The sequence below is a fragment of the Dermacentor andersoni genome, chromosome 9, assembly GCF_023375885.2.
Source record: "Dermacentor andersoni chromosome 9, qqDerAnde1_hic_scaffold, whole genome shotgun sequence".
NCBI classification, from domain to species: domain Eukaryota; kingdom Metazoa; phylum Arthropoda; class Arachnida; order Ixodida; family Ixodidae; genus Dermacentor; species Dermacentor andersoni.
In genome coordinates this window covers 20,115,232-20,139,272 of record NC_092822.1, presented here as the reverse complement: position 1 = coordinate 20,139,272, position 24,041 = coordinate 20,115,232, and the positions used below count along the sequence as shown (strand labels likewise).

At 45.2% G+C, this 24,041-nt stretch overlaps 1 protein-coding gene across 2 annotated transcripts; it reads right to left on the bottom strand.

The window, feature by feature from the left end:
- Window positions 1-3,039: 3,039 nt before the first annotated feature.
- On the bottom strand, window positions 3,040-17,456 carry LOC126527181 (acetylcholine receptor subunit alpha-type acr-16-like). 2 transcript variants are annotated; one of them, XM_050174933.3, is made up of 8 exons: window positions 17,038-17,456; window positions 14,157-14,314; window positions 11,978-12,022; window positions 10,933-11,042; window positions 8,078-8,210; window positions 6,587-6,735; window positions 4,501-4,727; window positions 3,040-3,685 (listed from the first exon to the last, which is right to left on the bottom strand). In XM_050174933.3, the coding sequence occupies exons 1-8, from the start codon at window positions 17,102-17,104 to the stop codon at window positions 3,369-3,371; spliced, it is 1,206 nt and encodes a 401-aa protein (XP_050030890.1). In that variant the 5' UTR covers window positions 17,105-17,456; the 3' UTR covers window positions 3,040-3,368. The 2 variants fall into 2 exon arrangements, with proteins under 2 accessions (XP_050030890.1, XP_054924355.1); XM_055068380.2 differs by lacking the exon at window positions 17,038-17,456 and having other exon boundaries at window positions 14,157-14,922.
- Between the last annotated feature and the right edge of the window lie 6,585 nt (window positions 17,457-24,041).

The following is a 24,041-nucleotide window of genomic DNA, read 5'->3' as shown; positions in this document are numbered from 1 at the left end:
GAGTTGGAATGGTTTCGGAATCATTCCACATATTCAACAACCCGTGATGGAATGGCAACGGAATTATGGCACCAGTCTGGTAGCTGGAATGGAGATGGAATGTGAGCTCGAGAATCCGGAATGGGTGAGATCCCTAAGGGGTTGATTTTAGGCGAGACTATAAAACCGGTAAATTTGACAGTGACACTTGGCTAATTTGTTGCATTTCTAAATTTCCATTCAATACAGTTATTTCAGCACATGCCTATAGGTGACTACTTCTGCTGCGGTAATCATAAACACGATATTCTACACATTCTCCGCTTCTGATTGCCTGGAATCCTTTCTTCATTACAATAATGAAGTTCATTTAAGTGCAGCAACATTTAGTTTAGCAGTTAAGTTATTTAACTCTGTAGTTTAGTGAACTCTTTAATTGGTTAAGTAATCAAGTTGTGAAGAATTATTTCATTTAGCAAGAGTATGCTTGGCCTACGACAACGGGATGCAGGCAAAACAAAGGCGATGTCGCAAACGATTGCAAACTATGCCAGCCCAGCTAGGGTAATGTTGAAAGCGCACCTCGTGTTTTTTTTTTTTTTTTTTCTTATTGCACCATGTCAAGTACCCAGAAGGTGGGATAAAAGGCGGTCAGAGAGGTCAGCAAAAAAAAATGATGCTCATTAATATGCCAGTAAATGCAAAACGAAAATAGGCAGCTGACTTCATCAGTTTCTTCGGCTCTGAGCTACTTTACTGCGACAGCAGCTTCTGATACAGGGAAGACCACCAACCTAATTTTGCTTGCCTGCTTTTTTTTTCTGAAATAGTAGCGCTCCCCCCACTCAGCCGCGGGAAATACGATATAGCATTATCTTGTACTTTGCCTTACTCGAAAGATCAATAATTAGAGATATTACAGGGAGCAACACCCCGAAGACGTAGGAGGCCGCAAAGCGTCTTGTTTCTCATATAGTAAGTTACGTTTTTTTTTTTCATAGTACTGTTATGGTATTAAGACTTAAATATACGTTGTCTTTAATGGTGTTGTTGCGCTCGCAAGCACCATTATTGGGAGAGTGCTTTATTTACTGGAATTGGTGTAATTAAATAGACCAGGTCAGACATCCCAGAATTCAGAATGGTCTAACCTCACTGTTCCAAGGAGTTAAAAGGAGTGGAATTATACACATTTGACTCTCCGGAATTAAGTGCGAATTGCATGAAGGAATGGACTTCGCAACTCCGATGTATACGCAACGGCTAGAGGGAAAGCGATGTCAAATGCAGTCGAGAACCTGGAAGAATCCTCCAGCTCGCCTGAAGGGGCATCCCGTGCGTCTTCACTGAGAATGCTGCTCTACATGTGTCTTCTGGACTGGCGCATAGTGTTTTCACAAGGTCCCCAGCAGCTTCAACTTGAAAACAACGTGAATCCCTTGAAAAAGGCCTGCGGACAACTTACCTTCAAACTCTTTCACAAACGGCGCTTCGTCCATGTGTCAAGCACCAAAACGCAATTGATCCGCGACCACCGCTGGTTCTCCGGATGCCTTGGAGCTAACTTTCGCAATCGCACAGAATAGACACAAGACGATGCCTAACCTGTCCATGTACCACAAAATTTATGTCTCGTCTGCGCAGAAGAACGCGTCTTCCACGAAGTGTCTTACCAGCATGAACTGCGTTCCCTCGGGTGCGCCGAAAGACTCCCCAGTGACCGGAAAGATCACACGCACCCGGGAAAGACAAGCGGTGCTGACGCTGGGAGCAGAATACATAGTTTCGAACGTGCAGAAGACGCAGCCGCAGCGTGCCGGCAGTCAACCTCGGTTTGTCCTTTTATCGAATCCAACAGAACTTCCTTCCTGTCACATCTAAAGAGGCATCTAGAAACAGGTTGCCTATCACATCAGAATCGTCGGTGCCCAATAAATGTTTAGTGGTCCAGGAGCAATGCTATGAACAGCACCGACGAGTGTATGCAGGGCAAGAACGAGTCACTGGTTCAGAAAAATGTCATGCAGTAGTGTCAGTGGGAACACAAGTTACGGTAAAAAGGGCCGACCTTCCGCCAAGAGCATGTCTAGCGTCACAAACAATTTGAGAGAAGGTTGAATTTGGCTAGCTAGCATTGATTCGTAATTACTGCAGCGCATGCAACGAAGACCGAGGGCGTACGCGAAACGACAGTACCGTGCGCTGGTCCTGTCGTTTTATGTCTACACTTCGTATTCGTTGTTTGTGCTGCAGCAGTTACGAGTCACAAACAACCCCGGCGCATAGTGCGAGTCCGGAAGGCAACATTGCCTGAAGTCGACAAGTAATAAATGGCTCGTGTGAGGCCCGCACGGAGTGGTCTTCGAAGAAGGCCTGAGTTCCTTTCTCAAGGAATGCAAAGAGCACGCTTCCCTGGAAAACCTTCTCGTCCTAGGAGAAGGCAAATGCCATTCTTCTGTGACACAGCGGACACGCAAGGGGACCAAGAGAGGGAAACCACAGAGGTAGGGCCTACCTACAACAGGTTCCTATTGCGGAATTGGATAAGGGTTCGAATTCTGGCGCTTCCGAACCACCGACAAGTGCCCGTGGACCCGTCCGTCACTTTAAGTGCCTGATGCATTTGACTCTCAACCAATGGACCTTGACAGTGTTCGTTGATTACGTTCTAGCTAACCTCGTCGATGACTGCTTTCATTGAGAGGAGTTTAATGTACCGAACAGTCAGTGATCCCTACGAAGAGTGTACCGAGGCTTAATTGTAAACGTGGCTCGCAAGCCGCGTTTGTGAGGAAGAATTGCAATCAAGCTCCGTAAAAAATGTACCCGCAGTGGTGGCCTAGTGGCTTTGGTGTTGCGCTGCTAAACGCGAGGTGACGGGATCGAATACCGGCCGCTGCGGCCGCATTTCGATCGGCACGAAATGTAAAAACACCCGTGTACTGTGCCTTGGGTGCACGTTACAGAACCCAGGGGGTCAAAATTAACTTGGAGTTCCCCACTACAACGTGTCTCGTAATTATATCGTGTTTCTGCACGTAAAACCCAATAACATTTTTTTTTAATTTCCGGCAACAAATGTATGGCGGCTGACAGTGTAGGTTGCCCGGGGACACCTAAGTATTAAATTCGGAGTTCAGGATACCTATATTTCTCTTGCATTTCGCGTAGTTGTGGTACGTGTGTGCGTGTCTGCGTGTGTGTGTGTTTGTGCGTGTGTCTGCGATACATAATAAATTTGAAATCTCAGTGGGCCATCTACCCAAACACAATGAAAGGAAGACAGGACGACCGTTAGCAAATGGCCCACCAGTAAGGTTTACCGGCGTTCATATCGGCTCAAGTTTGCGGAGCCGATGCAACTTCTCTCTTGTGAACAAACTGATGGCTCACGCCAAGAGACCGATAGCCGTGAATCCGAACACGATGAACAGCAGCCGGTCTACGGCTTGTGCCAATAGAAGCCACCGCCGTCTTCGATCTTGACTGTCGTCGAATGTCAATGGGTGCATCACATCTCGTGGTCGCACCGACGTCTCTTGCTCGGGGATGTTTAGGCAAAGAACAGTTCCGGCTGTTCCAGACAGGGCGCGGTGTAGGACGTCTGGAACTTTGACGCCTGTCCTAGACGACAGCAGGTTCAGAGCGAAAATGTTTCCGGCTGCAGTGACCACTTGCACGACCGCCACCGTACCCAGGAAGAGGACTGTGAGAGAGAGAAAAATAATCGTTTATAGCCTGATGTGGGTGTATTGGCGCTACTGAAGGCGTTAAAAGCTCATTATTTCTCATCGAAATGTCCAACAGCGCTGCGCGCAACTTTTGCGGGTGTGAGGAGACAACAGAGAACCCTGCGGGCCACTGTCCATCCGTCAACAATCAACGATGTGCTCTGCGAACTATTAGTCTCAGCTGCTTGAGTGGCAGACGCCTCTGCAGCGAAAATATCGCTGAAGCTCGGCCTAGGCACTCTTGCATGAATGTTCGAAGGCGAGAAAAGCACATTCGTGTTCTTTACAGGTGACTGTGCTGTACTAAATCCAGTGATTGTCAGAGGATATTATTATGCAAGTATGTCCACACTGACTGCATCTTCGTCATTCTATTTATCTTTCCATTTTATTATCTGTATTTCTCCTGTCCTCTCCCTAAGTGTATGGCATCCAACCGAATACGACCTCACTGCTGTTATTCCTCTGCACAAGTGGCGCATGCCGTCCGTAGGGGATTGGCCAAGAAACGTTTTTACAGTAGAACAATGTCTATGAGAGAACAATGTCGCGTTAGGTTCTTCGACACCTACTATAGCGAGTGATATGTTTCCTTTCTTGAAATGCACGAAATATGGACTTTACTTCGTACCTTTATTCGTAAAATGCGGGGACTGGTCGATATGCCAGTCGCTGTGAGTATAGGGAAACAACACAGTAATACGTCTATTCGAGCGAGTGCGCGGGTGTGGGTGTGGGGAGGGAGGGTTATGGTTGTGTTTTGATGTCACAAAACCAACCATGTCCTCACATGTGTTCGACGTCGCCACCGACAGCCCGAGGAGCGTCGTCGTCCTGTCCAGCATTATCGCGACCACCAGGAAGTTCAGCCCGACGAGCGTAAGCCTGCGGTCCGAACCTGGCGGCATCCAGAAGGCAGAGAGCATCACCAGCGTCACGGCCACCAGTGGTACGTTGACGGCGTAGCGGTGGCGTTTCGCGAACCTCCGCAAGTGGAACGACACGTCCAGGAAGGACCTGCCTCGAGAAAGTCCAGGGAACAGTAGTAATCGTTACTATCCCGGAGGCAAGATGCTAGGGCCAATAGATAGAACTACACCGCGCACAAATGTCGCTGAACCAGATTGGAGTGCTTCGGACAGACTGCACGAAGTTTTGGCAGATCGACTTATCTTTGACAAAGACGGCCTTCGCGTCCTCGGTACGTTACATTTATGTGGTTAGTACAGCGACCTGTGGAGTAACATCACTCCAAGATGATGCGCAGCGTCAACGTGAAGCGCATTCAATAAGTATGTTTCAGTAGGGAAAACACTAGGTTGATTCACACTGCTTACGCTGTTATCCCCTTTTGTATACCGTTTATAACACAGTATTTATACTGCAAATGTTTCCATATTCCACTGCCGGTTTTTCTTCGGTATTTCGTAGTCACTCAGCAGACAGAAAGGACATAAATAGCACAGGAAAGCAATGACAAGAAAAGAAAGCACACACACACACACACACACCTTTACGATCATTTCGGATCGACATCCTTGAATAGATTATATATTTAGAGAGAGAGAGGGAGATTCTGCATTCTAATGATTTATGCCTAATGTATGCCTTCTTAAGCTACCCAAGCGAAAGCATAAAACGTACATATAAAATTCACCAACTGGAATTGGTTTAAACCAAAAATACGTATGAAATATGGTAGACAGACGCTTTCTTATCGAATATCCTTTTTATTAAATTCATGCAATGGTTCTGTCTGTCCTTTAAGACAGTGAATATTGTTGACTTTTGCCTGTATAATCTACCTTGGAGATGAGTTTGTAAGATACTTTTCTTTTAATTGTTTATCCTGCTGGATTTTTTTTGGTTCTTATTGCTGCATAATTTCCTACTTTGTAGTTATTATTATGTATGTCCATATAAGTCATTTTTTTTTGTAAGAGGCTTAGACCCTCGTCAAGCCTGTGTAAGGCTTTTTGTTTGCGTACCAAATATCATCTTAATGATGCAAATAAAAGTTTGTCTGCCTGTCTGTCTATTCACCCGGAAAGCTACTCTACACAACCGGGCTGACCAATGAAACGACACATTCCTGCATAGACATGATGTAACGTGCACACCAACGGCAGTTAATTCATCAACATCATTTCTAGAATGTGTACATAAATGTGCAGCTGAAGAATATCAAGCAATGGGAGGAAACTCTAGAATGTTGGTGCTTTTCTGTAGATGTCAGAACCCGCCGCGGTTCATGGCAGCCATGGTGTTGGGGTGCTAAGCACAAGGTCGCGGGATTAAATCCCGGCCAGGGCGGCCGCATTTCGATGGGGGCGAAGTGCGAAAGCACCCGGGTACTTAGACAAGGCGGCACGTTGAACAGCCCCAGGCTGTTCCAAATTTCCAGAGTCTCTCACTACGGCGTGCCTCATAATCAGATCGCGGTCATGGCACGTAAAAAACTCCATAATCTAATCTAATCTGTACATGTCAGTACCGTTATTTAAGAACCACGAAACTTTTTCTTTTTTCTTCTTTGTAATGCACATCATATATCTGGATATATATAGAACGGACAAATGCAACACATGTGAATGCAGAGCCACTCTGGGGCATATGTTACGGGAATGCCGAGGGATATGTAACAATACCGAGAACGCGGCCTCTAGCAACAGCCTTCGCACGCGCTTGGAGGCCGCGCTGGGAGGCCCCGCCCTCGAGGATCAACTATGGGCTGCCCAGAAGGGGCCGAGGAAGCCACCAGGAGCCACGAACTCCTGACCGTCACCTAGGCAAGGCCTTCAGCCCTCCCCACCAACTCGCAGGGCACACAACAAAGTTATTTGCTCCTCCTACTCCTTTGTAATGAGTGCACTCACCTATTGAATTCCGTGTGATTGGCGTAGGACATCTTGGTGAGGTCCCACTCCGTGTTGCCGGCTGTCTGGAGCTCTACCCAGAATTTGCCTTCCACCAGCGTCACCTCGTTACTGCCGTACGTGTCTGACGCCATGCGAATGGTGCAGACCTGCAAGTGGCCCCCGAAGCTGAACTGAGAGCGGGCATTTATACTGACCAGCGCAAAAGGGCAATGTTGAGAATAGGGAAAAGGATTTCCTCCTGAAAGACAATTCCGGATCTTCAGGGCGCCGTTTCCAGCCTTCGTCTTCTCGCTAGACAAACCTTATAACAAAGAGTGAACATTTTTCTAGTACTGAAGCGAAATTTTCTAGCGCAACTCAAACAGCTATTGCTCTTTAATTAATATGGCCTGTGCTGACTTTTGTTCACTCGTTCCTTTTTCCTTCTTACCCTTCCTTGTTTCTATCTCTATTGCCCTCCTCTACTTCCTGAACAGTACGTAACCATTTAGACTTTTACGGTGTCATTGGCCAGCCTACATTTTTCCAGTTCTTGAACTCTTGGTCATCAATCAATCAATCAATCAATCAATCAATCAATCAATCAATCAATCAATCAATCAATCAAGGGCTTACTATAGTGCCCAGGAACAGCCACAGAGCCTTGGTACTGGTGCACTTCAATAGTGATACACAAGACACTATGTACGCAAAATACAAACGTGCTAGACAAAACAATTTGAGGGAGAGAAACAAACAGGGAAAAATAAAACGAGGATGTGGGCGTAAAAGGAAGTTAATCATACAAATTGGTTACCTACACATGCACAAAGCACAGGGAAGGAACTCTGAATTATGGCATTGCAGGCAGAATACTACTTAAATTTGTTTTGACCCATAGGAGAGTGACTGCTGCAACAAGGCCATGGAGAAAGTACGTAATAATGATTATCAGTTTTCTATTTAACGTGCCAAGAAATAATCATGAGGTCCTAGTACTGGCGCATGAATAAAAACCTTCTTTTATTAAATATCTGCAAGAGAACATAAGTAAGGGAAAAATAAGTAAATCGAGAGCACGATTGGGTATACCTCGAGGGGAGGGAAAACATTAAAACTAAGGGACAATTATGAAAAATATCACTTTACAATCAATAAAACACAAGGTAACTTCGCACAACGAGGCGGGAGAGATAGACGAACAAGGCGGCACAAATACTGCGATGCAAGATTTCAAATCCGTGAACAAAACAACGAATGCCACTCAAAAGATATATATATATATATATATATATATATATATATATATATATATATATATATATATATATATATATATATATATATATATATATATATATATATATAAACAGCCACAAAATAAGTACCATAAAAAATTCGATAATGCTACTACAAAATTAATAATAATACCTGACAATTAAGCTATCCTTTAGTTTTTCCGTGGCACTTTCTTTAAGGGGCTTCCTTCAAAGCAATGTCTATAAATACCTGCTCGTCGGTCTGGAACTTTCCACCACCGACGGGGCAGGGTAACTTGAACTTGGCAGTGGAATAGGCCCAAACCGTGCCATTGTAATCTATGGTGAGCCAATCGATCCACGAGTCGAAATCTTGGCTCACTCTGCAGAAAAAGGCAATGTTAGTCTGGAAGAGTGTGTGCGGGAGAGAAAGAGAGAGAGCGAGATAGCAATTGAATGTAGGGATGTCAACCGGACACACAGTTGTGAGCAATGTGAAAAAGAACAGCCAATTTGTTTTCAAAAGGTGGCACCTGCTAAGCACGCATGTCACGCATAAGAGTGTTCGATGAGACTGAGGACTCATTCACTTGGAAGACTGGTAGAGTCCCGCAACCGAGTCGGTCGCACATGGTCGTAAATGGCCACAAATGATCGCTTTGGTCGCTTTGGTCGCTTTGGTCGCTTTGGTCGCTTTGGTGGAAACGCGACTGTTTTGGGCCAGTCGCTCACTGTTCAGTTATTCGGTGGCGCGACAGCAGTCGCAAAGCTGCTGAGCCAATCAGATGCGCAGGAACGGGACGTGTGTATACGCCGACGCCAAATTTTACGCACTAATGGAGGTACGCTTTGATGTGAACGGCAATCTCGAGACATTTCAGTGTGATGAAGGGCTGGCCTCGCTCGCTAGTGTGAACGCCGGTCACCGGTAATCGCTTCTTGGTCGCTGCAGTCACGATCGATGATGCCACCTCTGTCAATCGCCAATTTGACGAGGCCTTAATGGTCAAATGAAAATCTAGTTCTTACGAGTTATTTGATTTCAGTTCGCACTGAATAAGAATAATCCTCGCTTACAGACGACTTCGTAGTCGAAATGTACAATTAAAGTGCGTCGGGTGAGGGACGTGCGTGATTAAAACGAACACTCGCTTATAATGGTGAAAGAAACAAAACGTATAATTGAACTTTCGGGGCAGCTACTCGGGTCTTTCGCGTTGCTTTTCATCGTTGACAAGAAACCTGTGGCTGTCCTGAAGCGTCAATAATAGCGTTTGTTTCTTGCAACCTAGGCAAGTGCTCGCCTTATTTTGATCGAAAAACAAATTCGGTGTTCTCGGTCCTGTCGCTCACGATTGCACGTCCACTTGGCTACTCAACAAGGGGGCTTAACAGTGGTTAATGGTTTCACCAGGGCTCAGGACCCCGTCAGGTTCGTTTGGCTTTACTTTTACAGCTCCTGGACATTCTTATGCATAAATAAAACCTGGATTGAATTGAATTAAGGGCAGAAAAGAAAAAAAGGTGAGGGAGGACTAGCTGCCCACCACGCCTAGAATTAATCACCGAGTCCAGCCAACTTCTGAATTCATAGCAGTGCCTGCACTGCTCCGTGAGCTTTCGTCGCACAATCTTATGATCCCAGAGCATTTGCCTCTGAACATGGCTCTAATCCAGTCGGTTTAGCACAGCCTGGAAAAGATGGCTCTATACGGTCGTTAAGAGGACAAAAACACAAGGAGTGTTGTAATTCAGGAAAGCACGGGAATGGCGGGAGATGGAAATTCAAGACGATGAACAAACGAGAACAAGGTAAAAGCGGCCAACGTTTCGAGAAGTAAATCTGTCTCTTTCAAGGCGACATATGCTGATACGTATATACAGGTAGGGTTTCTTCAAGAGGGCAGAGGGGGTAAGACAAGTAGGCGAGGCAATCTTAGGCAAGTGCTTAGACGTGTTGTAGCGTCTCTTCGGTGTTCCACGTGTGCTGCCATGACTGGGCGTGATGCCATTTCAATAAGCAATGAGTCAGCTTTAGTAAAAGCCATCCCTACGGCAAGAGGCGGTGCAGTAAACTTGCGCGGAAGCGAGGTAGCACGCAGGGAGGTTAACCAGATAGGAAAGGAGGAAATGCAGGGAGGTTAACCAAATAGGAAGATACCGTTTGCTACCCTGAGCCGGGGAGAGAGGGTAGAGGGAGGTAAAGTGATAAAGAAAGAAAGGAGCATAGACATACAATCACAGTCGGTCACTGTTACCGCATACCGTCGCCGCACAGGACAGTAGCACAAGCGGCTGTAGCCTGAACAGATGTTTATAGACGCGCAACGAATAACGTGTTGTGCTTCTGAGGTATCACATTTTATTCACGGTTAAAGATAGCGCATACTGATGGGAGTGGAACGCATACACGCTCGCTTACCGAGTCCTTAGTGCCCTTTAGGGAACCGTAGGCGTTAGAAATTAATCCGAAGCCGTCCATTGCGCCACATTTCATGCATAACCAGCTTATTTCGTTGCGTTGTAAAACACCATGATATATCTGAAGCTTGTTATTTGGTTTGCCCAATAAAACGCTATTCGCGTTTTCTTGAAGAAACGTAGACGTCCCCCTCCCCCCCCCCCCTTTTTTTTTTTGCTGCTAAAAGAAACTTAAACATGCAGTTGCGCACTAATCTTATACGTGGGAATGTTGAAAACTTCGAATGTAAAAACAAGATTTTGGTTTTCAATCGCGGCATTCGATTCGTGAATTTGATATTCAATTTCTTCGAATTTTTGTTTATGGCTTAATATACGGTGGTATCACAATTGCTAGAGTCATGAAAACAAAAACAAAATAAGGTTCCTTCTCATTGTCAACCAGCCGCTTTGACTGCCAGTTTTAAGAGATCAACGATTATCCTCAGGCCTTCCTAATTCACAAGCTGTTGAGTTCAGCTGGCTTTAATTTGTCGTCATCCTGTACTGAAAGAAAATAAATCAGACTTCTTGTAATATCTTTCCTTTTTGTATTGGACTCCACACTTGATGTATGTATTTTTTGCATGTTTGTATTAGACTGGATTAGAAATTATCACTTTTTCGCCCATCCCTAAAACTTACACGTTGAGAAGGTCCACTTCGGGCGACCATATTTGGCTCTTGTGAACATCGAGGTACACGATGTCGTCGTATTCCTCCTTGTTCCAAGTCAACCGGTGGTCGTGCCAGAACTGCAGCATGCAACGAGCAACGTCCACGAATGAGCAGGCCTGACGAAAGATCCCATTTTGCAGTTTTCGCTTGCTTTTTTCGTCAGAATCATAATTTATTATCTAAAAATTTGGTCACATTACAACTATGTTGCATACAGAAGGAGGTCCCACAGTCAACGACTGCCTCAGGACCTCCTGCGAAAAGACAATTTTGATAGTTAACAACTCGATGCAACAGTAGCATATCAATAAGATACTGTAAATTGTGGAAAAAAACTCTAAGAGAACAAAATAACAAATTATTTACAAAAATAACAAGGTTTTAGTAAAAAGGCAAGCAAGCGTAAGAGAGAAATTGCATAGATATGAAAAAAATACAAGAATTTATACGTGTTTGTATAAGAGCAGTCATGAAAGAAAAAAAAATGCAGATAGACTAAACCTTCTTGTTGGTCTGTCCATAGTAAGTGCATTTGTAGTTCTCTTTCGGTAAAAAAATTGTTATTATGAGCGAATCTGGTGGCACTATAAATCATCAGGTTAGATGTTGAATATGTGATCGGTCGTAGCTCATTATTTACAGATCGTTAGAAGAAATGCCTAAGTTGTACCTAAAATACCTAAAATGCCTAAGATACCTAAGCCATACTTTTTTTAATGTACAAATACGGGACTTTTCGGCCGATATTATCACATTTCATTCTATTTGTTCATATGAATAGATATATGTTCTTCAGACGTCATGATTAATTTATACATACTTTAAACGCACATAAAGATATGTATAGCCCTACGCTGTCATAGAAAATTTGTAGATTTGTAGATTTGCCTATAAAAAACATATATGGCATCCAGCCGCCATGGTTCTGCCGTACATCCTTTATTCTTGCGTACAGGTAACGTTTCGCTTGTAAATAAATAAATAAAATGAGCAAATGTAGGAGACCACTTACCACACCCAGCCACAGGACACCCGTAAACCAGTCGCTTTCACCCCTCTGAAAATGAGACAAGTGTATTTTATTGGGCTGTTCAGCTTCGCGCGCTGCTGCAAGAGAAAATAAGGCTATTGAAATCATTGGTGGCATGAACTATCTTGTTTTCATTGACCTGCACAATAAATTACTGATGGCAATTAGAGTGGCGATAAACGTCATTCATTTACTTGAAAGAAAATTGAAATTGAAATTGAAGAAAACACACACACACACCCGCCCCTTTCACAGATGGTAGCCGAGCACATGAATTTTTAGTGGCCTATGGTGTAGGGCTGCTAGCACGAGGTCGCGGGATCGCATCCCGGCCACGGTGGCCGCATTTCGATGGGGGCGGAATACGAAAGGTCCCGTGTACTTAGATTTAGGGGCACGTTAATGAACCCCAGGTGGTCCAAATTGTTCTGTAGTTCCCCACTACGGCGTGTCTCATAATCATATCATGGTTTGGCCCCTAAAACCCAAGAATTTAATGCTTAACTTTCCAGTGACGCTGACTAACACTGCTAAGGCTGGCTTAGAGAGAGGGATACATGCACGTAAATACCCAAGAAAGTGGACTGCTCGAATCATTGGGAGGTTATGGGTTCGGCTCCTGCAGGTAGCGTTTTGTCTTTTCTTACCCTTCCTATTTCCTGTTTCTTTATTATGAATGCGAAGATTATCGCCAACCAATTGACATTCATAATTATTTCTACATTATAAGTAAACAGTACTATTCCATAAATAGACAACAGGGTAAATAATTTTCCGCCTATATTTTCATTTCATTGTCCCATGTCGTCGTATATGCATAGTCCCTCAGTTCTGATTCTTTCCACTCTTGGCGCACTACGTCCTCTACCGCTTCCTCTATTTCCTTTTTTTTTGTGTGTGTGAGCCACTTTTTTCGGCAGTCAGATTCTCCTCGGCGACCCATAACTATTGTTGAACATTGCACCTAATGCAATGCGGGCAATAGATGAAGGTTAGTGTAACTTTCTATCTACTCTGTGCAAATGCTTTCATCCAAATCCAATATACTGAAGCCACTATTTCAATATTCCGTTAATGACCTTGATACTACCACCACAAGTTGCTGAGTGCACCGAAAGTTTTTCATTGCGGTGGCGATTATACGGACACTCCAGGAGCGTTTCTGGTGTCGCCGTCGCCGTGAGGTTCCATATAAAGTCCAAGGGAGTCCAAGGCCACGCGCCGTATATTGCATGTGCGAATGTAAGCGTGCGAGGATGAGCTGGCGATGGCGGCTCAGTCTTGCGCACTAAAGGGAGGAAAGCGAGGAGGAAGCCTGTCACACAAGTACCATTTAATATGACATCACGGACGTCCGCTTACGTCTGGAGGCGATGGACCGAACGAACTCGTACTTCGCATTTTCTTCAGTGCGGTAGTATGATAGGGAGTAGTACGGTAGCCAATAGTCTCTATGGAACATGTTTGTACTGTACAAAACAGCAGCAGCCAGAAACTAGCAAAAGTAAGGGGGGAAGGGGGGGGGGGGGCAGCTAAAGCGTCCCTTTCAGAGAGCGTGAACAGGACATTGATGGTGCCGTTGTCCTGTCTTTGTGTCCCTGTCCCGTCGGCGTTCTCTTTAGCTCTGACTCTACACACAGCTGTTCCATCATCCATATCCATAAAGAGAGAGAGAGAGAAAAGTCCGGTGATGTTATTACGGGTACAATAGCAGCCTGCACCGCACGTATGGCCTTGGCAGCGTTAGATCCTTCCACGTCACTGCAACGTGACAGTATGACAAGCAGAAGAGGTCAGCCTGAGGCTCATTAGTCTATACAGCTACTCCAGGCCAGGAAAAGAGGCAGAGGGAAAGAAAGTTGAACAAGATGTGTGACAACCCTTGGCCGAAACCTAGGCGGGGTCCAGGCCCACCCCACCAAATCGCACGGCACTCAATAAAGTTATTTAAATGAATGAATGAATGAATGAATGAAGGAATGAATGAATGAATGTCACTGACGATGACGAGAAAGAAGAGAGGCATGGGACATGACGGGCAAGTCTGCAGCCTAAAGTCCAGGTCCATAATGGACCACCGGTGTGGCGGCGTATCTAGTTTTCGGGCCATCCATCTGAAATCCATCACATGGGACCCTTTTGTTAAGTAATGCTTTCTTACGACGTGCATGATGCTTTTGAACACAACGGACGCCTTTATGACGGTCGGCTCGGAGGTGGAGTTCGTGGGCCTGGACGTCGCGTCGTAGTTCCTCTCTTGAAAGAGTAGCCGCCGAAGGCGCTGGGCAGTGTGCTCGTAGCTTCCGTCATTATCGTTTCCTGCGAACAATAACAGCACGTTTCTTTCTTTTTTTTGTTTTGCGGCTGTCGCTTGCGACATACAGGCCGGCATTTTGGGACTATTGTTGAACGCGCACAACACAGATACTTAAACAAGCGCACCAAGCACGCACATAGGCAAACACATGCACACAAACGCGTACACGCAAACAATGCCCCCCCCCCCACCCAAATACACACAGACTCACAAGCACAACAATACCTACAGGCAGGGTCAAAATTCAGGGCACCGTCATAAAGTCGAATACCAGCTCAGTTTCAGCTTGTAGCCGCTGAAACAATACAGCCACTAGGTAGGCTCCGTACAGCAATACAAGTAGCATGTTTTAAACATTCTGTCTGCTCTCAGATCACTTGCTCCATGAACTTTTCACCCTGTCTTGCATGCACACAGATTTTAAAAAAAATCATACACCCCGCACTCTTCCGTGACCTCGCCAAGTACAAACCCGAAATCAAGCGGACCAGATTTTGATGAAAGGAGGGCTCAGGCGACCAAGCGCATTTCTTGTTTTAGCCCAGAAGCATTCTCCACGAAAAGAAGTGTTCTCGCTTCCTGTGGAACTTCTCCGCATCGCTTGGACACCCACCAGTTGCTACGCGACGTGCCGAGGGCGAGCATTGAGCGCGCGACAGCTACGACCAACTCTCAAGTTAACACTTGTTAACTTGAAATATACTTTCGATAGTTGCCTCTACGCGTAGAAAATCTCTCGTGCAATTCTTAAGCGTTTAAAGTAAAAAAAGAAACGTTAATCCTTCTGCTAGCAGCAGCAATTCTACTACGAGGAGCGTTTTAAAAGCACCAATGGCACTTTCAAGACTTCCTCCCTAATGTATCTAAAGCTCTAAAATATTCCGGCACGTTGCTGCCAATGCTCACTTTATTTTTACGAAGTGTTATCTTTTGATGCGCGTCAGTGACTCGAATACGGTAAACGTATTAGTTCGTCGACCACCATAAAAGAAAATGAAGTCGCCCGAAATTGATATTTTAAGGCATTCCCAAAGTATCTGTGACATCGAAATTTCTCAATCGTGCGCATTCCCTTCAATTAGACTTAATTGATACCATGCGTATATTGTTACGCCCGACAGTTCTGAAACAACTTACGGTTGAATAACATTATTAAGTTCCAAAGTACAATTAAGATAAATTTAATGTACCTTTCCACAGTGCACCTAACTACGGCACACACTTGTAACTTTGCCATTCATCACCCCTGACGTGCCCAGCGTCGTCTACGATATCGGTTGCCTCACTTCCAATGGTTCTGTTATTACGTATTCGTTGACATTTCGAGAGTGTTTTGGTGCTAACTTTATGCAGTGCATTGCCCACTGCATCTGCTACAAATAATAGCTTATACATAAGAAACTAAAAGTAACATGCACTAATTGGTACACCTTATCCGCTTACAAAAGCTACAAATGCATTACTAGTGTACGATCCGTATCAACATTACCTCATCCGCATGTTGGAAACTGTTCGGGGGGGGGGGGGGGGGGCGGGTATTCTGTAAGAGTCCACTTAGTGGACTGTCCATTCCGGCCGCTTCTGATTGGATGCAGTTGTACGAGCGAGGAGTATACGAGCGGCCTTAGCCAATCAGGAACGGCCGAAATAGACCGTCCACTAGGTGGACTCTTACAGAATACCTCCCCAGAATAGAGCAGCCAGAATCATCTCGCGTGAGTACGACCGTCATTGTAGCATTACGCGAATAAAACAAAACGTTTCACTTCATCTATTGGTAAGTCGCCGTGCTATAAGTGTTTTATGTCTTATACACAGGTACGTTTACAACTACAAGTCTCACCCGCTGCCACTTCATTCACTCGAATGCAGGTGACGACGTCTTCACTATACGCCCAGTTTCAAGTGCATACATGGTCGTCAAACGCCAGCATTTAACGCATCTGCATTGCTCCGGGCTACTGAACATTGGAACGATCTTCCGGACCACGTAGCATTTACATCAAACCGCGAAACATATGGCACTAACCAGAATGCGCTGTACTCCTAATATTGTGTAATAATGTTTCTGCGTACTGTAACTCTGCAACCTTTGTATGTACTACCTATGTCACCTTTGTATCTGATGTCAACATTTTTTTTTTCTACTTTGTATATTATGTTATCCCCGTTAGTCAATACCTTTCAATGGGTCTATAAGGTGTCGTGAATAAAAAGAATGTAAATAACACACTCAAATGAAAGCCTTAAGTACGACTGTAAACAGCAGCAGTTGACCCAATGGCGAAGACAACGTCCCGACAACGATAACGGTAACGCCATGCATGATGGGGAACATTTCATCATGACGGGCAACGATGGCACCTTCGGGACGATGACTACACAACAACCACGACGACGATGACGGTGCTGTACCAATTTGTTTTCTTTATTTTCCCTTCATTTTCGTGACATAACGCACAATTAAACCCGCGCGAAATACCTGTATATGTGTTTCTGGTACGTGCTGTTCTTTCTTGCGCCTTTCATTGTGCGAAAATTAACGAGTATAAAAATAAACGAATACGTTCTCGTAGTCATCGTCGTCGTTGAAGTCATGCGCTTTCTTGCAACGACTACTCGCAAAGCAGCGTCGGACGTCTTCGCTGATGAATGGGTTCTAAAGGAGCCACGGCGAGCGCCATTGTAAACATGTCGTTGTCGAGACAAAAATGCGCCTGCTTACCGTTTCGCGCAGCCAGGACAGTGCCGATAAACAGAGCAAGGTAAACGAGCGAGTTGTGTACTTCCATCGAGGCCTGTTCAGCTGGCGTCCCGCCGAGGAAAGAACGACCGTATTACGCCTCAGGGCACTGCTGAAAGACATCGTCGACGTCCCACAGGAGGCGTTCGGTCGTCTGTCTTCGGTTTCAGTGGTTCCCGCGCTCTATACCGTATCTTCCACTGAATAGGTCGCCTGCGTCTGTCAGAACCAGCAAACTTGGATAACTTTCGTCAATGGGTCGGAACTTCGTATTTCAATAAGCCCGCCAAGGCTGCTCAGTGGCTATATGACGTTGCGCTGATGAGCACGAAGTCCCGGGTTCGATGTCGTCCTCGGTGGCTACATTCCCGCGGTGTGTGGACGCAGAAATGCGCGTGTGCCAAGGAGTCTATAGAAGTGCAGGCGAATCGAAAATCGATTTCGAGCGTATACATGAAACGACGCTCAGACAAAACGCCGGAATCGCGCAACACGTTTGTTACGTGTGACGCACTCTTCCCAAACTTCTGTTTCTTAAGAAAAAATGACGATCTCGAAGTATGCGGTATGGTCCACTCTTAAAGGGAAAGCATACTTAGCATTTAACTAATTTAACTATAACGCACCATCGACCTCGTACGAATAAACCCATTTGGTGTGACCTGTTGGGCAGACCTATACAGGAAAATTTTGGCCGAACAAGAGAGTCCTCAGCGTGGTCCAACGTTTTGACAAAGAGACAGGTCTTTCGCAAGGCTTGACGGCGCAGGGTTTGACAGACAAGACCTGTTGCCAAAAAAAGCTGGTTGAGGATTTTACTGTTCAGCCACTGTTCCAAGTCTCTATGTTCTCCATGAACTTTTGGTCTCGGTTGGATTACCGTACTTATAAACAACAACAAAAAAAGACAGAAACTGTCGAGGCTATTTCTCCCAACTCTCCGCACTTTCCGCTTTGCGGTGCCTTCATGTTGAAACTAAGCTTAAGCTTATCAGTACGGGAATATTAATTTGGTGGTCGCTTCAGCCGTGTACCATATACTCTGCCACCTGGCGTCGTCTGCTCTCAACGTGGACTGCAGACGTGCGCGGAAGTGAAGGGGCGGGGAGGAACAGGACACTGCGGCAACAGCTTGACGACGCCCCTTCCTAAGATCCGATCTCGCATGGCCGAGTAGCGGCGGAAACTCGAGCGTCTACGCGCGCTGCCTCCAGTCGTCAATTCCCTAGTCTCCGATGAGGTGCGAATGTCACGTGATGCCTCGTCAGGTGCGTCGCTGGATAACGAGGAGTGGTATAAGGCCAGCGGACATTTAGGTTACGTCGCGAGAGACAGAGATAACTTATGATTGGAAACGTGGTGTGGATGGGCCGGAGCTGGTTCGCTCTTCTTTTCTTGATATACTTGATAAATTATGCCTCGCCGCAAATCTCACGAAATAAAAAAAATTTGGCTCTTCCCTGCTACTCGGCGCAGGGTAAAGAAGAAATGGGACAAACAGCATGATGAACATTATGATGACGACTGGGAAAAAAATGGATGTGTGTCTACAACAACCAAGTAACACATTGTTCTCTCTAAATGCTCAAGACCAGTTTGTTACGACCAGTGCTTAATGTCTCCCTTTGCTCGAAGGGAAGGGAGCAGGGAGTAGGGGGCTCTCACTAGGGCGGCGAACCATTCAGAATTCAGCGGTACAATCCCAATTTTTGAGTGAATTTCCCGTGTCCCGACTTGACCCAGTCGGTACAGCCAAAAGTCCCGATTTTAGCATTTTCCTACTAAATAACGATCAAAAAATAGATTTACTTCTTACGAAGCCTGAGAGATAGGTTGCACGTCACCTTTCGTAAAAAAAAAAAAAAAAAAACGTTGTGCGGTTTTACTTGCCAGAACTATACGATATGATTACGAGGCAGGCCGTAATGCAGGACCCAAGACTAATTTGGTCCACCTAATGGACAGTACACTGGCGTTTTTCCATTTCGCCCCCATCGAAATGCGGCAGCCACGGCCGGGTTTTGATCTCTCCACCTAGTGCTTAGCAGCGCAATGCCATATCCGCTAAGCAACCATGGCGAGTCCTCCTCTTTTGTCTTCACTTGCATTGTTATAAATATAAAGGCGGTTTCGTTCTTTGGGTCGTGGTGCTTGTTTCTTTGAATGCTCTGACCATTCGCAGCACCTGTATCTGTATTGTTGGTAGCCTGATAGTCAAGCAACTACTGTACTTTTCTGGTTATAAGGCGTGACATATGGAAGGCCAAAATTAAAATTGTGTAGCTTTTTTGCACGGACAGGCTGCAAGGTGCTGGCGATGACAAGGTCGGTCGTCGCCAGCCACTTCCCATTCCGCGCACGCCGAGGTGTTAATTGAATAGTGGATCATATTTAATAAATTCTTTATTTTATTCGATTGTGCGCAGTCGCACGAGCCGCTGTCTGCATTTCGGCTTATATTGTGCGTGACGGGATGTACCTCCACGTAGCGGTGGCCCTCTGCGGTGCATAAACATAAACATTTCATGGGATTGCACGCCGCTTACGGTGACACTGAAGACGTTTTTGAGTATCACATGAGCCACCGCCGAATTCTGGACGCGCACTTCAATGGCGGCGAAATGCAAGAACGGACCTTGTACTTGGATTTCAGTGCACGTCAAAGAACTCCACGTGTTCAGGGTTAATCGGGAGTCACCCGCTACGCAGTGTCTTATAATCATATCGTAGTTTTCACACGCGGAACCCCAGAGGAGGGTTGCATGTTAAAAACCAACATTAGCGTTAAATATATATAACAAAAAAAGGATGTAATAGTAATAGTGCTTATATGTCTTCAACCGTAACTAAACACACGTGCTAGTTTGGTATCGATGTGCAGAGGAAAGAAGGAATTATACGATCGTGCATATTTCGCGTGCACAGAGGTCGCTGTTGTCGCGTCACGCATAACGAAATCGGAGTTCGGTATTCGTAGAGGCATATTTATCTCGACAGTACATCTGTCGATACTAGCGAGAGCGAGCTGCGTTTAAGAGAGCTCACTTGATCATAGATATAATTCATCTAACTCAAACCTTTTCTCATCAGGTATTTGAAAGCTTTGAAGGTTTATTAAATCATATTGTTATACCGAATATGTGTGAACTGGGCAGTATTCTGTAAGAGTGAACCTAGTGGACTGTCCACTTCGGCTACTACTGATTGGATGCAGCTCTACGAGAGAGGAATTGACGAGCGGCCAATCAGCAGCGGCCGAAATGGACTGTCCACTAGGTGGACTCTTACAGAATACCCCCTAGATGTCGCAAGCTCAGAAAGAGGTCACATAATAAAACTGTCAGTGGGAGCTGTTGTTAATCAATGTAAGAAAAAAAAATAAACAAGAGTTAGCCGCTAAATAATAAGCAATATTATAGCAACATTATAAGCAATATTATAAGCATATAACCATTAAGTTAAATTGAGAGTAAGTAGTAGATGCAATAAAGAGATAACAAACAAATACATTAAATACCGCGTAATACAGAACTGTAGATGCGCTAACGAGCATTTTAGTGGCTGTAAAGGAAAGAGTTCAAACAGGTTGCAAAACATTGACAAACTGACGTGTCCGTCACTGGTTTCCAGCCGGGGGGTTTCGGCTGCCTTACCTGTTCTCGCTTCGGAGCCAGCCGCATTCGGGGCCGAAGCATTCACCGTTGCTTTGAGGAATGGTGGCCCTCAGCTTCATTTCTACGTTGGCTAGCTTATCTTCTACCACCTTTCCGTGCTTCTACTCACTCTTGAATGTGTCTTCTAACTTCCGAATCCGCTTAGCTAACTCATCCTTCCCCCGCTCTAGACGGTCTAGTCAGGGCCGTAGTTACACACATCCCACAGATAAAGAAATACTACCCTGGTTGCTTCGCGTGCTGACTCAAACCACGTTTCTTCCAATGCGTACGAACGCTCGCACTCAGAACAACGCGCTTTTTGGTTCCTCCTAGTACTGACCATTATCATGTACTAACAAGGCATCGCAGAAAAGTAACCCTACTTGTAAAAAAAAATACACAATTATTCGTTACCTGGTTATATATAACCACAAAGCTCAAGAGGCTGAAAAGCATGAAAGATAATATATAAAAATTACTCGTTTAATGTATCACTTCTAACAACCGAATGAGCACAAATGGCGCGCTGCTTGTGAAGCGCCGAGAAGGCCCCAGTACGGCTGAACCGTGCGACACCTTGTGGCACAAGATATCTACCAGTGAGCACGCAAAGCTAACACTTCAGCGACCTACCATGTTCTAAGACTAAACTGCAGACGTAAAGCGACGGTAGCGAAATAATCATTGTCATTTATCATTTTACTTGGACGAAAACACGCACGCGAGGCAAAAAAGAAAATGTCAGACGCATTGCATTTGGACAAAGCGTCCCATGGCACTGCCGTACCTATATTCAAGTTAACGGAGCAGCCTCCGTTAACTTGACAATAGGTAAACAGTAAGAAGCCTGCAGTTTGAACTCGGCTTGCAGACGCAAGCGGCAGTGGCCCAAGTTGGCATCAAAAAGTTCCATTGACAAGTGGCACAAATGCAGTGCCCCAAGTTGCCAGGAACCAAAAAAGACTAACTAAATAACATTACAGCAGGACCGTGTTGATCCTCTCCCGCCAACCGTCTGCAGTCGCTACCGCAACTCTACCTCGACCTTAAACACCGGTCAGTTGCGGACAATGCCTTATCGCAGCTCCACCTCGGCCCTATAAGTAGCGGCCAGTTGCGGGCATTGCCGCCCTGCATTCAACACCCCTTCTCTGTCCACCTCTGCCTCCTGCTCCGGGATGTACCTTGAAAGCAGTGCGCCTGCGACCCCATCGTTATTGGCGGGGAGAGTCTCCGACCTGAACAAGTGCTTCCGCGGATGGCACTTGCCGCAACCTGGGTCACAACAGTAGGTCCACAGTTCCTGCCGGGCGGCGGGTCCACCTCGAGACGAGGTTTGTGTGGTGCATCCTCACAACCACTGCTCGAACCCGCCGCCTACCCATTCGGTTATCAGAGGTGTGGTTCCCGCGAACCAGCCAAGTTTCTCGTTATGCCTTGATCCTGATCACTCGGTAACCGAAGAGGTGATGATACCCGGAGGAGTGGGACCTTATGAATGGTGCAGACAGAACAACAGGGGGGCATTTCGAGCACCTTAACGCCAAGGTGGCGCGGAAGCGGGATAATATTATAGAGCTTAACAGACAACAGACCCAGGTATGAAGAAATTTTATCCGCCTCAGTGGAAGTTCAGTGGTCATACGGCATTGTGCTGCAGAACCACAGTTCGCAGGTTCAGATCCCGGCCCTGGTAGCCGCATTCTCCTGAGGGCGGACGAAGAAATCCTCGCGTAGCAGGCACTGTGTGCACATTAACGACCCTTCACGGATGCAGGAGGAAGGAAGGAGGAAAAAACTTTATTTCGCAAAGGAATTTGGGACCTCCCAGGCCCCCTGGGTCCCCGCATGACCCCACTGCGCTCAAACGTTCATTCTTAATATGTCCATGACGCTGGCAGCCCGGATGCAGAGTGAGCTTTTAGTCCTGCTTTTAGTCCTGTACTCCTCCTTTTTTAAGGAAATAAATTGATTGATTGATTGATTGATTGATTGATTGATTGATTGATTGATTGATTGATTGATTGATTGATTGATTGATTGATTGATTGATTGATTGATTGATTGATTGATTGATTGATTGCGCACGAGATTCTATAGCACACGGACACAGCATACACATGCTTTCATCACGAGTGACGGTGTCTCAAACTTTTTTTTAGGACTAGGGGGGCTCTGAAGTATATCGCATGCTGCACTCTTTGAAGAAAATACCTAATTAGTATTCAGACTAACATAACTTGAACCTATTATCAACTAATTTGGGAAAAGGGCTTTTGCTGTGGCGTGTCTGTTAGAACTACATTTCTAAACAGTCGCCCAGCAAGGAAATGATCAGCCTGGAGCCAACGTTTTGAGCAGATAGCTTGCCGTCGTCAGGGCCTGAAGAGTCTTCGTCGGGTCATGACAGAGTCCCCTTGTCTAAACGTTGGCTGCAGGCAGGGTATTCTCTTGCTGGGCAGACCGTTCACAAGTACACGTCTGCATGCTAACCTCTCGTCTTCTTTGTATTCATCTTTTAGTAAAAACATTATTGGCGATGCCCTCGCGACAGAACTAAGCCATAACCAGCCCCGAATACTAACTTGTCGTTCCCTTTAAGAGGAAGCTTTAGCTCGGCTGCACCTATCTAAATACATGTAAAAGGAGAATTCGTTTTTCTTGGCAGCCACTGCACCAAATTTGACGAGGTTTGTTGAATTTAAAAGAAAAACTTAAATTCCAGTGACTTGCTTTGGAATTTTTGATCTAGGTAATCAATTTATTTATTAAAAGTTGCCAAAAATCAAAAATTTTCAAAAAACGAGACTATCGAGTTTACAACTCTGTAACTCAACAGCGAAAACTCATAATACAATTCTGTGAATTGCATCTAATAGCACATCTAAAGCTGACAAAATTGATGTGTTACACATGAATCTAAAAAAAATAGTATTGTGGAAATACAGCTTTTGCAGAACCCTTGTAAACAGCGTAAGAAAATTCAATTTCAATTTCAATTTCAAATTCATCAATATTGTCCGCTTTAGATGTGCTATTAGATGCAATTAACAGAACTGCATTCTGATTTTTCTTTGCTGAGTACAGAGTTGTAAACTCGATAGTCTCGTTCTTTTTTCTTTCTGAAAATTTTCGATTTTTGCTAATTTTTAATAAGATATTTAGGGCCTGAATGAGAAATTCAAAAGCCACAGTCATTAGATTTCAAGTTTTTCTTTTCAATGCAATAAACTTCGTCAAATTTGGTGCAGTGGTTGCCGAGAAAAGCGAATTCTCCGTTTACATGCATTTAGATAGGAGCTGCCGAACTGAAGCTTCCATTTAACAGTG